Below are 15,201 nucleotides of genomic sequence, written 5' to 3'. Positions count from 1 at the left end.
CAGGGTATGTGTGTATTTGTTCTGCAGATGTCATTTGTGCCATACAAGTTACTTCTGACCCTCTAAGGTGTGACACAGGACCTCACAGGATATGTGTGCATTGCTTCTGCAGATGTCATTTGTGTCATACAAGTTACTTCTGACCCTCTAAGGTGTGACACAGGACCTCACAGGATATGTGTGTATGCCACAGAAAACCGGTAAAAACGTTTATTAGAAGCATTTTTGCAAATGAAAGTATATTGCAAAAATGCTTCTATTTCAAATTGAAACGCACCTATGCACATTTAATTTATGCCCTTTTATCTTTAAGTTAAAAATAAAGCACTGGCACGAATCTGATTTAAGTTTTATGTTTAATAATATGGATCATTAATTCTGAGGAACACTTGTGATTTGAAGTATCGCTTCTCTGTCAGCAGATCAGTTTTAGGGTTAGTGACACTAATTAATAACAGTCTGCTCTTAACACCCGTTACTATCCTGTAAGATAAAACTTCTTGCTGTAATCTGTTTATTTTGCTTTTATGTCAACCTGTGACTTCTCAATAAAAAGAATTTGAAGAAAAAAAAAAAGCAATTTGGAACACTTTGAACAGAAAGAAATGTTACAGTCCGTTTAATATTCGTGCTGTTCCCCACTGCGTGTAATAGGGCGGCCGGGTGTAAGCGCATGAACGGTTTTGTTATTACAACATTCACTGACCACACTTTACCTCCCTTAAACATTTGCTACCTCTTCCAGCCCACACAGAGATAACCACTTGCAAGTCGTCTAGCCCTGAGAACAATTTGCCCATTTCAAGTCAGTGGCAGCCAGTATGGAAGATAAATAACCAAACTCTTTATTTGAAAGAAGCCCCTCAGTGTCCTAAACCTGCTCATATTGTCACCAAGAGCAATGCATAGGCTCCCCTATACTTAAGCATCATCAATAAGTTTCTCTCCATTCTCAACATTATCTCTCCTCTCCAACTGTTCATCGTCCTCCTCAGCTCCGTCTGTGAAGAGCTCGCCCTGTCCATAGGTAAGCGTTGTCCGTGCAAGGTCCACCTCAATAGGAAAGATGTCAGCTTCCTTCAGGACTGCGTAGCACTGGTCATTATATCGAGACATAGCAGAAACAAATCGCTGCAGCTGGAACACAATGTCTTGCACTGTGTGAGAGAGGACAGCACATCGTAAGTGGATTTTATACATCAGCAAGTAATTACATATTATTATGGTATGCTAATCACAGTCATTAATTAGTACATAGGATAGCCTTATGCTTATCCCAGGCATTAATTAGTATGTAGGATAGCCTTATGCTTATCCCAGGCATTAATTAGTATGTAGCATAGCCTTATGCTTATCCCAGGCATTAATTAGTATGTAGGATAGCCTTATGCTTATCCCAGGCATTAATTAGTATGTAGGATAGCCTTATGCTTATCCCAGTCATTAATTAGAACATAGGATAGCCTTATGCTTATCCCCGGCATTAAGTAGTACACAGGATAGCCTTATGCTTATCCAAGGCATTAATTAGTATGTAGGATAGCCTTATGCTTATCCCAGGCATTAATTAGTATGTAGGATAGCCTTATGCTTATCCCAGTCATTAATTAGAACATAGGATAGCCTTATGCTTATCCCCGGCATTAAGTAGTACACAGGATAGCCTTATGCTTATCCAAGGCAGTAATTAGTATGTAGGATAGCCTTATGCTTATCCCAGACATTAATTAGTACGTAGGATAGCCGTATGCTTATCCCAGGCATTAATTAGTACAAAAGGATAGCCTTATGCTTATCCCAGGCATTAATTAGTACGTAGGATAGCTGTATGCTTATCCCAGGCATTAATTAGTACGTAGGATAGCCTTATGCTTATCCCAGGCATTAAATAGTATGTAGGATACCTGTATACTTATCCCAGGCAGTAATTATTATGTAGGATAGCCTTATGCTTATCCCAGGCATTAATTAGTATGTAGGATAGCCGTATGCTTATCCCAGGCATTAATTATTATGTAGGGTAGCCTTATGCTTATCCCAGGCATTAATTAGTATGTAGGATAGACTTATGCTTATCCCAGGCATTAATTAGTATGTAGGATAGCCGTATGCTTATCCCAGGCATTAATTAGTATGTAGGATAGCCGTATGCTTATCCCAGGCATTAATTAGTATGTAGGATAGCCTTATGCTTATCCCAGGCAGTAATTAGTATGTAGGATAGACTTATGCTTATTCCAGGCATTAATTAGTATGTAGGATAGCCGTATGCTTATCCCAGGCATTAATTAGTATGTAGGATAGCTTTATTCTTATCCCAGGCATTAAATTAGTACATAGGATAGCCTTATGCTTATCCCAGGCATGAGTTAGTACGTAGGATAGCCTTATACTTATCCCAGGCATTAATTAGTACGTAGGATAGCCTTATGCTTATCCTAGGCATTAATTAGTACGTAGGATAGTCTTATGCTTATCCCAAGCATTAACTAGTACATAAGATAGCCTTATGCTTATCCCAGGCATTAATTAGTACATAGGATAGCCTTGTGCTTATCCAAGGCATTAGTTAGTACGTATGATAGCCGTATGCTTATCCCAGGCAGTAATTAGTATCTAGGACAGCCTTATGCTTATCCCAGACATTAATTAGTATGTAGGACAGCCTTATGCTCATCCCAGGCATTATTACGTAGGATAGCCGTACGTTTATCCCAGGCATTAATTAGTATGTAGGATAGCCCTATGATTATCACAGGCAGTAATTAGTATGTAGGACAGCCTTGTGGTTATCCCAGGTATTAATTAGTACGTAGGATAGCCTTATGCTTATTGCAGGCAGTAATTAGTATGTAGGACAGCCTTATGCTTATCCCAGGCATTAATTAGTACGTATGAGATCCTTATGCTTATCCCAGGCATTAATTAGTACGTAGGATAGCCTTATGCTTATACCAGGCATTAATTATTATGTAGGATAGCATTATGCTTATCTCAGGCATTAATTTGTACATAGGATAGCATTATGCTTATCTCAGGCATTAATTAGTATGTAGAATAGCCTTATGCTTATACCAGGCATTAATTATTATGCAGGATAGCATTATGCTTATCCCAGGCATTAATTTGTACATAGGATAGCCTTATGCTTATCTCAGGCATTAATTAGTATGTAGAATAGCCTTATGCTTATACCAGGCATTAATTATTATGCAGGATACCATTATGCTTATCCCAGGCATTAATTAGTAAGTAGGATGGCCTTATGCTTATCCCAGTTATAAATTAGTACATAGGATAGCCTTATGCTTATCCAAGGCATTAATTAGTACGTAGGATAGCTGTATGCTTATCCCAGGCAGTAATTAGTACACAGGATAGCCTTATGCTTATCCCAGAGATTAATTAGTACGTAGGATAGCCTTATACTTATCTCAGGCATTAATTAGTACGAAGGATAGCCGTATGCTTATCCCAGGCATTAATTATTACGTAGGATAGCCGTATGCTTATCCCAGGCAGTAATTAGTATGTAAGACAGCCTTATGCTTATCCCAGGCATTAATTAGTATGTAGGATAGCCCTATGCTTATACCAGGCATTAATTATTATGTAGGATAGCCTTATGCTTATCTCAGTCATTCATTTGTACATAGGATAGCCTTATGCTTATCCCAGTTATTAATTAGTACATAGGATAGCCTTATGCTTATCCCAGACATTAATCAGTACACAGGATAGCCTTATGCTTATCCAAGACTCAGGTATTATTTAGTACACTGAACATAGGTAAGCTCTATACCAGTAATGCTGCATTGTGTGTCTCAGTACTATATAATGTTCCTGCAGTATAATTACACTACACATAGGTAAGCTCTATACCAGAAATACTGCATTGTGTGTCTCAGTGACCTGTTGATGACACAAATGTGTCCAACTCTAGGGGGCGCTCAACTAGACAAAAATTAGTGATGATGTATAAGAGAACCCATATAAAGTGATATATAATGACATAAGATGTACAGATTCAAACTAATAAATACAAGTATGAGCAGTGCAACAGGGGTACAATAAGCACAAGAGATAAAGTCTTATCTGAGGATATACTCCCAAAAACAATCTTCTGTCCTGATAGGCTTATACTTCAGCAGTAGATCAAAAGTCGTAGTCACAGCGGCTCCTCTCCGTACAAAACAGCAAATCCAGAGTATCTGTGAATGTAGATTACAAAAGAAGGCTCCTCCTAGTGTAACCCTGCAAGTGGAACCAGCAATATCAATAACAAAGAGTGAAAATATACTCACGAACAAAGCAGCACCAATTGTGCTAAGTAAGCTGAGATCTTACAGTTTCCCAGCAAACTGATCCTCAAGAGGGTGTAGTGGCCCAGGTGTGCCAGGGATAGGTCCAATAAAGCTCAGGCTTCCATGACATTCAGCAACATTTTTATTAAAACCAATATTAAAAGACAATGGGTATGTACATTACCCAAAGTGATTAAAATAATATAGGCAACAGATTGCAACGCGTTTCTCAGCCTATCCCTAGCCGTTTCATCAGGCATCTGTTGGTAACATGGAAACTCTGGCTTTTATACCTTTCCTACTTACTACCTTAATTGGAACATCCCACTTCCTCCAATTCACAGGTGTAATTAGCCAAATGACACCTGTCCTAAAAGCACTATCAACCATGTTTAAAACTGAATAGAACAAACATACACCATTGTTTTATAACAATAATATACAAAAGTGTCACATTGGAACAGTATAAATAAAGATCGCAATAATATATCTCATAATACAATGTGTACACAATGTGTGATAGTGTTTTTAGAACAGGTGTCATTTGGCTAATTACACCTGTGAATTGGAGGAAGTGGGATGTTCCAATTAAGGTAGTAGGTAGGATAGGTATAAAAGCCAGAGTTTCCATGTTACTAACAGATGCCTGATGAAACAGCTAGGGATAAGCTGAGAAACGCGTTGCAATCTGTTGCCTATATTATTTTAATCACGTTGGGTAATGTACATACCCATTGTCATTTAATATTGGTTTTAATAAAAATGTTGCTGAATATCATGGAAGCCTGAGCTTTATTGGACCTATCCCTGGCACACCTGGGCCACTACACCCTCTTGAGGATCAGTTTGCTGGGAAACTGTAAGATCTCAGCTTACTTAGCACAATTGGTGCTGCTTTGTTTGTGAGTATATTTTCACTCTTTGTTATTGATATTGCTGGTTCCACTTGCAGGGTTACACTAGGAGGAGCCTTCTTTTGTAATCTACATTTACAGATACTCTGATTGTGTGTCTCCGTACTATATAATGTTCCTGCAGTATGATTACACTGCATATAGGTGAGCTCTATACGAGTAATGCTGCCTTGTGTGTCTCATCAGTACTATAATGTTACTGCAGTATAATTACACTGCATATAGGTAAGCTCTTTACCAGTAATGCTGCATTGTGTGTCTCAGTACTATATAATGTTCCTGCAGTATGATTACACTACACATAGGTAAGCTCTATACCAGTAATGCTGCATTGTGTGTCTCATCAGTACTATATAATGTTCCTGCAGTATGATTACACTGCACATAGGTGAGCTCTATACCAGTAATACTGTGGCATGAGTATCAGCAGTACTATATAATGTTCCTGCAGTATGATTACACTGCACATAGGTAAGCTCTATACCAGTAATGCTGTGGCATGAGTATCAGCAGTACTATTTAACGCTTTTACTTGTATAAATGGTTGCAGTAAACTCAAACTCCTATAGCTTCCATAGAACCAAGAATTAAAGGGGCAGTATACACCAATTTTCATGTAACTGCATGTAATAGACACTTCTGTAAAGAAAAATATGCACAGATACTGATATAAACATCCAGTAGAAAATGGTTTAAAAACTTACTTAAAAGCTCCCAATTTCGCACTGTTGAGATTAGGCTTGGACACCCACGAAAATGGGCTGAGAAAGCAGAAAAAGCAGAAACTACCCCCTCCCCTTCATTAGAAAAGACCTTTTAAACAAACAGGAATGAGCTGGAGTCTGTAGACATCAGTATGTATCTAAAACATTGGGGCTTGGTTAGGGGGTCTGAAAATCAGCACAATATTATTAAAAAAAAAGTAAAACTAAACAATTTTTTACAAAAACACCCCCGATGGGCTATATAAATGGATCATCTACAAAACATTTATGTAAAGACAATTCTGGTGTACAATGTCCCTTTAAATATAACCAGAGATATGCCAAGGGTCTACTGGATTCAGGAATGGACAATATGTGATTGTGGGGCACACAGCACAGGGAGGGGCACATGGTACCATCACATAAGTAGGAGACCTGATAGCGAGCAATAAACCCGTTGTGTGCCAGGGCCCAAGCTAATGAAGTTCACAGGCTGGCCAGACCAGCAGACGTTAACTCTTTCAAAAGCTCCACCTTGGCCCATTGCAGAGTGGACTGAAATCAGCAGCAAGAGGTAGATGTATAGAATGATTACTGAACTGTCTAGCCGGTCCTATGACAAAACACAACCTACCTGTCCATCACACCAGTATTAAAGGGACATAATACTCATATGCTAAATCACTTGAAACTGATGCAGTATAACTGTAAAAAGCTGACAGGAAAATATCTCCTGAGTATCTCTATGTAAAAAAGGAAGATATTTTACCTCACAATTTCCTCAGCTCACCAGAGTAAGTTCTGTGTAAAAAGTTATACTCAGCTGCTCCCAGCTGTAGGTAAAAAAATTAAAAAAAATGAAGAAATGAACAGCAGCCAATCAGCATCAGCAGTGCTGAGGTCATGAACTCTTACTGTGATCTCATGAGATTTGACTTAACTCTCATGAGATTTCATAGTAAGCTTCCTTTACCTGACTGGTGAAATAACATGAGAGTGCACGAAGCTCATCCTTTCAGTTGTCCCGGGACAGACATACTAATATGCTGCTTAGAAATCCTTTACAATGGGAGGTGGCTACTGAGGAACTTTTGAGGTAAAATATCTTTCTTTTTTACATAGAGATGTTCAGGTGATATTTTCTAATCAGCTTTTTACAGCTATGCTGCATCACTTTCAAGTGTTTAAACATTTGGGTATTATGGCCCTTTAAATATAAGCGTAAGAGAAAACAAGAACAGGCCCTGAGCACATAGCAAACACATTAGGAAAGGAGTACACATCTGCTATACACACCGTGTTTTTGGTCAAGGAGCTCAATTTTCTCTAAGACATCTTTTCTCATCTTTGCAAAGCGTGAACGTGCTTCTTGACGACAACGTAAAATTAGTCGGTACTCATAATTTCCGGTACTGACCCGATACAAAGGTTCCCCTAGTGCCTATAAAAAAAATACAATTATTTACCAAAATGTAACTATCAGTAACAAGTATAAGCTATGTAACTGGTGTCTCACTCTTAGGACTACTAACAAAAGGTCTGCACACACAATACATGTTTATATATGCACAGTATATATCAGTAATTAAGTGCTGCATTACATAAGATCTGCACACACAATAAATGTTTATATATGCACAGTATATATCAGTAATTAAGTGCTGCATTACATAAGATCTGCACACACAATAAATGTTTATATATGCACAGTATATATCAGTAATTAAGTGCTGCATTACATAAGGTCTGCACACACAATAAATGTTTATATATGCACAGTATATATCAGTAATTAAGTGCTGCATTACGTAAGATCTGCACACACAATAAATGTTTATATATGCACAGTATATATCAGTAATTAAGTGCTGTATTACATAAGGTCTGTACACACAATAAATGTTTATATATGCACAGTATATATCAGTAATTAGGCACAGCATTACATAAGGTCTGCACACACAATAAATGTTTATATATGCACAGTATATATCAGTAATTAAGTGCTGCAATACACAAGGTCTGCACACATAATAAATGTTTATATATGCACAGTATATATCAGTAATTAGGCACAGCATTACATAAGGTCTGCACACACAAATGTTTATATATGCACAGTATATATCAGTAATTAGGCACAGCATTACATAAGGTCTGCACACAATAAATGTTTATATAGGCACAGTATATATCAGTAATTAAGTGCTGCATTACATAAGGTCTGCACACAAATGTTTATATATGCACAGTATATATCAGTAATTAACTGCTGCATTACAAAAGGTCTGCACACACAATAAATGTTTATATATGCACAGTATATATCAGTAACTAAGTGCTGTATTACATAAGATCTGCACACACAATAAATGTTTATATATGCACAGTATACATCAGTAATAAGTGCTGCATTACATAAGGTCTGCACACATAATAAATGTTTATATATGCACAGTATATATCAGTAATTAGGCACAGCATTACATAAGGTCTGCACACACAATAAATGTTTATATATGCACAGTATACATCAGTAATTAAGCGCTGCATTACATAAGGTCTGCACACACAATAAATGTTTATGTATGCACAGTATATATCAGTAATTAACTGCTGCATTACATAAGGTCTGCACACACAATAAATGTTTATATATGCACACTATATATCAGTAATTAAGTGCTGCCTTACATAAGGTCTGCACAAACAAATGTTTATGTATGCACAGTATATATCAGTAATTAAGTGCTGCATTACATAAGGTCTGCACACAATAAATGTTTATATATGCACAGTATATATCAGTAATTAAGTGTTGCATTACATAAGGTCTGCACACACAATAAATGTTTATATATGCACAGTATATATCAGTAATTAACTGCTGCATTACAAAAGATATGCACACACAATAAATGTTTATATATGCACAATATATATCAGTAACTAAGTGCCAAATTACAAAAGGTCTGCACACAATAAATGTTTATATATGCACAGTGTGATGGACCACCTGGTACCCCGACTGGGTACCTCCACCAAAAGATGCCTCCTGCCCTCCAAACCGCTCCAGCAAACAGAAAGCTGACACCAGCCCTTTACCCCAAACAAGAGAGGGGACTCAGGTTGAGGTAAAACCAAAAGAATAACTGTTTGTTAAAAACAAAAGCACACACTTTATCCCCTTCAGGAGAACAGTCCCCTCCTGGAAAATTAGCATAGATAAGATGTACAACCAGAAGAAACATGACACTTCAAACTTTGAATATTAATCTTATTATCAGCTTGTTACATTGACAAGTCTTATCAGTAGTTACAGGAATCCCCCCCCGTCTCCCTTGTCTACGCGCTGGAAAACATGTACACAGTAAGTCTTTTTTTTTTATTCAGGTGGAATAACATAATTTATGCTTACCTGATAAATTCCTTTCTTCTGTTGTGTGATCAGTCCACGGGTCATCATTACTTCTGGGATATAACTCCTCCCCAACAGGAAATGCAAGAGGATTCACCCAGCAGAGCTGCATATAGCTCCTCCCCTCTACGTCAGTCCCAGTCATTCGACCAAGAATCAACGAGAAAGGAGTAACCAAGGGTGAAGTGGTGACTGGAGTATAATTTAAAAGATATTTACCTGCCTTAAAACAGGGCGGGCCGTGGACTGATCACACAACAGAAGAAAGGAATTTATCAGGTAAGCATAAATTATGTTTTCTTCTGTTATGTGTGATCAGTCCACGGGTCATCATTACTTCTGGGATACCAATACCAAAGCAAAAGTACACGGATGACGGGAGGGATAGGCAGGCTCATTATACAGAAGGAACCACTGCCTGAAGAACCTTTCTCCCAAAAATAGCCTCCGAAGAAGCAAAAGTGTCAAATTTGTAAAATTTGGAAAAAGTATGAAGCGAAGACCAAGTTGCAGCCTTGCAAATCTGTTCAACAGAGGCCTCATTCTTAAAGGCCCAAGTGGAAGCCACAGCTCTAGTGGAGTGAGCTGTAATTCTTTCAGGAGGCTGCTGTCCAGCAGTCTCATAGGCTAAACGTATTATGCTACGAAGCCAAAAAGAGAGAGAGGTAGCAGAAGCTTTTTGACCTCTCCTCTGTCCAGAGTAAACGACAAACAAGGAAGAAGTTTGGCGAAAATCTTTAGTTGCCTGCAAGTAGAACTTGAGGGCACGAACTACATCCAGATTGTGTAAAAGACGTTCCTTCTTTGAAGAAGGATTTGGACACAAGGATGGGACAACAATCTCTTGATTGATGTTCCTGTTAGTGACTACCTTAGGTAAGAACCCAGGTTTAGTACGCAGAACTACCTTGTCTGAGTGAAAAATCAGATAAGGGGAATCACAATGTAAGGCTGATAACTCAGAGACTCTTCGAGCCGAGGAAATAGCCATTAAAAACAGAACTTTCCAAGATAACATTTTTATATCAATGGAATGAAGGGGTTCAAACGGAACACCCTGTAAAACGTTAAGAACTAAGTTTAAACTCCATGGTGGAGCAACAGCTTTAAACACAGGCTTGATCCTAGCTAAAGCCTGACAAAAGGACTGGACGTCTGGATTTTCTGACAGACGTCTGTGTAACAAGATGGACAGAGCTGAAATCTGTCCCTTTAATGAACTAGCTGATAAACCCTTTTCTAAACCTTCTTGTAGAAAAGACAATATCCTAGCGATCCTAACCTTACTCCAGGAGTAACCTTTGGATTCGCACCAGTATAGGTATTTCCGCCATATTTTATGGTAAATCCTTCTGGTAACAGGCTTCCTAGCCTGAATCAGGGTATCAATAACCGACTCAGAAAAACCACGTTTTGATAAAATCAAGCGTTCAATTTCCAAGCAGTCAGCTTCAGAGAAGTTAGATTTTGATGTTTGAATGGACCCTGTATCAGAAGGTCCTGTCTTAGAGGTAGAGACCAAGGCGGACAGGATGACATGTCCACTAGATCTGCATACCAAGTCCTGCGTGGCCAAGCAGGTGCTATTAGAATTACTGATGCTCTCTCCTGTTTGATTTTGGCAATCAATCGAGGAAGCAGCGGGAAGGGTGGAAACACATAAGCCATCCTGAAGTTCCAAGGTGCTGTCAAAGCATCTATCAGAACTGCTCCCGGATCCCTGGATCTGGACCCGTAGCGAGGAAGTTTGGCGTTCTGGCGAGACGCCATGAGATCTATCTCTGGTTTGCCCCAACGTCGAAGTATTTGGGCAAAGACCTCCGGATGAAGTTCCCACTCCCCCGGATGAAGAGTCTGGCGACTCAAGAAATCCGCCTCCCAGTTCTCCACTCCCGGGATGTGGATTGCTGACAGGTGGCAAGAGTGAGACTCTGCCCAGCGAATTATCTTTGATACTTCCATCATTGCTAGGGAGCTTCTTGTCCCTCCCTGATGGTTGATGTAAGCTACAGTCGTGATGTTGTCCGACTGAAACCTGATGAACCCCCGAGTTATTAACTGGGGCCAAGCCAGAAGGGCATTGAGAACTGCTCTCAATTCCAGAATGTTTATTGGAAGGAGACTCTCCTCCTGATTCCATAGTCCCTGAGCCTTCAGAGAATTCCAGACAGCGCCCCAACCTAGTAGGCTGGCGTCTGTTGTTACAATTGTCCAGTCTGGCCTGCTGAATGGCATCCCCCTGGACAGGTGTGGCCGATGAAGCCACCATAGAAGAGAATTTCTGGTCTCTTGATTCAGATTCAGAGTAGGGGACAAATCTGAGTAATCCCCATTCCACTGACTTAGCATGCATAATTGCAGCGGTCTGAGGTGTAGGCGTGCAAAAGGTACTATGTCCATTGCCGCTACCATTAAGCCGATCACCTCCATGCATTGAGCTACTGACGGGTGTTGAATGGAATGAAGGACGCGGCATGCATTTTGAAGTTTTGTTAACCTGTCTTCTGTCAGGTAAATCTTCATTTCTACAGAATCTATAAGAGTCCCCAAGAATGGAACTCTTGTGAGAGGAAAGAGAGAACTCTTCTTTTCGTTCACTTTCCATCCATGCGACCTTAGAAATGCCAGAACTAACTCTGTATGAGACTTGGCAGTTTGAAAGCTTGAAGCTTGTATTAGAATGTCGTCTAGGTACGGAGCTACCGAAATCCCTCGCGGTCTTAGTACCGCTAGAAGGGCACCCAGAACCTTTGTGAAGATTCTTGGAGCCGTAGCCAATCCGAATGGAAGAGCTACAAACTGGTAGTGCCTGTCTAAGAAGGCAAACCTTAGATACCGGTGATGATCTTTGTGGATCGGTATGTGAAGGTAAGCATCCTTTAAATCCACTGTGGTCATGTACTGACCCTCTTGGATCATGGGTAAGATTGTCCGAATAGTTTCCATTTTGAACGATGGAACTCTTAGGAATTTGTTTAGAGTCTTTAAATCTAAGATTGGCCTGAAAGTTCCCTCTTTTTTGGGAACCACAAACAGGTTTGAGTAGAACCCTTGTCCTTGTTCCGACCACGGAACCGGATGGATCACTCCCATTGTTAACAGATCTTGTACGCAGCGTAGAAACGCTTCTTTCTTTATCTGGTTTGTTGACAACCTTGACAGATGAAATCTCCCTCTTGGGGGAGATAATTTGAAGTCTAGAAGGTATCCCTGAGATATGATCTCTAGTGCCCAGGGATCCTGAACATCTCTTGCCCAGGCCTGGGCGAAGAGAGAGAGTCTGCCCCCTACTAGATCCGGTCCCGGATCGGGGGCTCTCGGTTCATGCTGTCTTTGGGGCAGCAGCAGGTTTCCTGGCCTGCTTGCTTTTGTTCCAGGACTGGTTAGGCTTCCAGCCTTGCCTGTAACGAGCAACAGCTCCTTCCTGTTTTGGTGCAGTGGAGGTTGATGCTGCTCCTGTTTTGAAATTCCGAAAGGGACGAAAATTAGACTGTCTAGCCTTAGCTTTGGCCTTGTCTTGAGGTAGGGCGTGGCCCTTACCTCCCGTAATGTCAGCGATAATTTCTTTCAAACCGGGCCCGAATAAGGACTGCCCCTTGAAAGGTATATTAAGTAATTTGGACTTAGAAGTAACATCAGCTGACCAGGATTTTAGCCACAGTGCCCTGCGTGCCTGTATGGCGAATCCTGAGTTCTTAGCCGTAAGTTTGGTTAAATGTACTACGGCCTCCGAAATGAAAGAATTAGCTAGTTTAAGGACTCTAAGCCTGTCCGTAATGTCGTCTAGCGTAGAGGAACTAAGGTTCTCTTCAAGCGACTCAATCCAAAAAGCTGCCGCAGCCGTAATCGGCGCGATACATGCAAGGGGTTGTAATATAAAACCTTGTTGAACAAACATTTTCTTAAGGTAACCCTCTAATTTTTTATCCATTGGATCTGAGAAAGCACAGCTATCCTCCACCGGGATAGTGGTACGCTTAGCTAAAGTAGAAACTGCTCCCTCCACCTTGGGGACCGTTTGCCATAAGTCCCGAGTGGTGGCGTCTATTGGAAACATCTTTCTAAATATTGGAGGGGGTGAGAACGGCACACCGGGTCTATCCCACTCCTTAGTAACAATTTCAGTTAGTCTCTTAGGTATAGGAAAAACGTCAGTACTCGCCGGTACCGCAAAGTATTTATCCAACCTACACAGTTTCTCTGGTATTGCAACAGTGTTACAATCGTTGAGAGCTGCTAAGACCTCCCCTAGTAGTACACGGAGGTTCTCCAATTTAAATTTAAAATTTGAAATATCTGAGTCCAATCTGTTTGGATCAGAACCGTCACCCACAGAATGAAGCTCTCCGTCCTCATGCTCTGCGAGCTGTGACGCAGTATCAGACATGGCCCTAGCATTGTCAGCGCACTCTGTTCTCACCCCAGAGTGATCACGCTTGCCTCTTAGTTCAGGTAATTTAGACAAAACTTCAGTCATAACAGTAGCCATATCTTGTAATGTTATCTGTAATGGCCGCCCAGATGTACTAGGCGCCAAAATATCACGCACCTCCCGGGCGGGAGATGCAGGTACTGTCGCGTGAGGCGAGTTAGTCGGCATAACTCTCCCCTCGCTGTTTGGTGAAATTTGTTCACATTGTACAGATTGACTTTTATTTAAAGTAGCATCAATACAGTTAGTACATAAATTTCTATTGGGCTCCACCTTGGCATTGGAACAAATGACACAGATATCTTCCTCTGAGTCAGACATGTTTAACACACTAGCAAAAAAACTTACAACTTGGTTATAATCTTTTTTAGCAAAAAAACGCACTGTGCCTCAAAGAGGTACTAACGATTAAATGACAGTTGAAATAATGAACTGAAAAACAGTTATTGCATCAAACTTTAAAACAACACAACTTTTAGTAAAGGTTTGTTCCCATTAGTAAAAAAAAACAACACTAATTAAATTTGTACATAAGAAAACAAAACAACGTTTTTTATACACAGTCACTATAAGAATTCTCACAGCTCTGCTGAGAGAATTTACCTCCCTTCAAAGAAGTTTGAAGACCCCTGAGATCTGTCAGAGATGAACCGGATCATGCAGGAAATATAAAAGTAGCTGACTGGAATTTTTTGATGCTAGCAAAGAGCGCCAAAAACGGCCCCTCCCTCTCCCACACAGCAGTGAAGAGAAACGAAACTGTCACAATTAAAGCAAAAAACTGCCAAGTGGAAAATAATGCCCAAATATTTATTCACACAGTACCTCAGCAATGTAAACGATTCTACATTCCAGCAAAAACGTTTAACATGAGAATAGTTACTAAAAGGATTAGTGACCTTTAACACAGTAGTTCCGGTGAAATACCATCCCCAGAATACTGAAGTGTATACATACATGTCATTTTAACGGTATGGCAGGCTTTTCTCATCAATTCCATTCAGAAAATAAAAACTGCCACATACCTCAATGCAGATTCATCTGCCCGCTGTCCCCTGATCTGAAGCCTTTACCTCCCTCAGATGGTCGAGAACAGCAATATGATCTTAACGACTCCGGTTAAAATCATAGTAAAAAATCTCTGTCAGATTCTTCCTCAAACTCTGCCAGAGAAGTAATAACACGCTCCGGTGCTATTTTAAAATAACAAACTTTTGATTGAAGTCATAAAAACTAAGTATAATCACCATAGTCCTCTCACACATCCTATCTAGTCGTTGGGTGCAAGAGAATGACTGGGACTGACGTAGAGGGGAGGAGCTATATGCAGCTCTGCTGGGTGAATCCTCTTGCATTTCCTGTTGGGGAGGAGTTATATCCCAGAAGTAATGATGACCCGTGGACTGATCACACATAACAGAAGAAATAA

The 15,201-nt window shown here is 40.0% G+C and overlaps 1 protein-coding gene across 2 annotated transcripts in view; it reads right to left on the bottom strand.

The window, feature by feature from the left end:
* Positions 1-339: 339 nt before the first annotated feature.
* PICK1 (protein interacting with PRKCA 1) overlaps positions 340-15,201 on the bottom strand; it is a 249,888-nt gene continuing 235,026 nt past the window's right edge. For both annotated transcript variants that reach the window (XM_053721405.1, XM_053721406.1), the window contains exons 12-13: positions 7,219-7,363; positions 340-1,157 (exon numbers count right to left, since the gene is read on the bottom strand). In XM_053721405.1, the coding sequence (XP_053577380.1) occupies positions 922-1,157; positions 7,219-7,363 (381 nt within the window). In that variant the 3' untranslated portion in view covers positions 340-921. The remainder of the gene's footprint in view (positions 1,158-7,218; positions 7,364-15,201) is intronic.

The sequence above is a fragment of the Bombina bombina genome, chromosome 7 (genome assembly GCF_027579735.1).
Source record: "Bombina bombina isolate aBomBom1 chromosome 7, aBomBom1.pri, whole genome shotgun sequence".
Lineage (NCBI taxonomy): Eukaryota > Metazoa > Chordata > Amphibia > Anura > Bombinatoridae > Bombina > Bombina bombina.
This window is presented reverse-complemented; position numbering and strand designations above follow the sequence as displayed.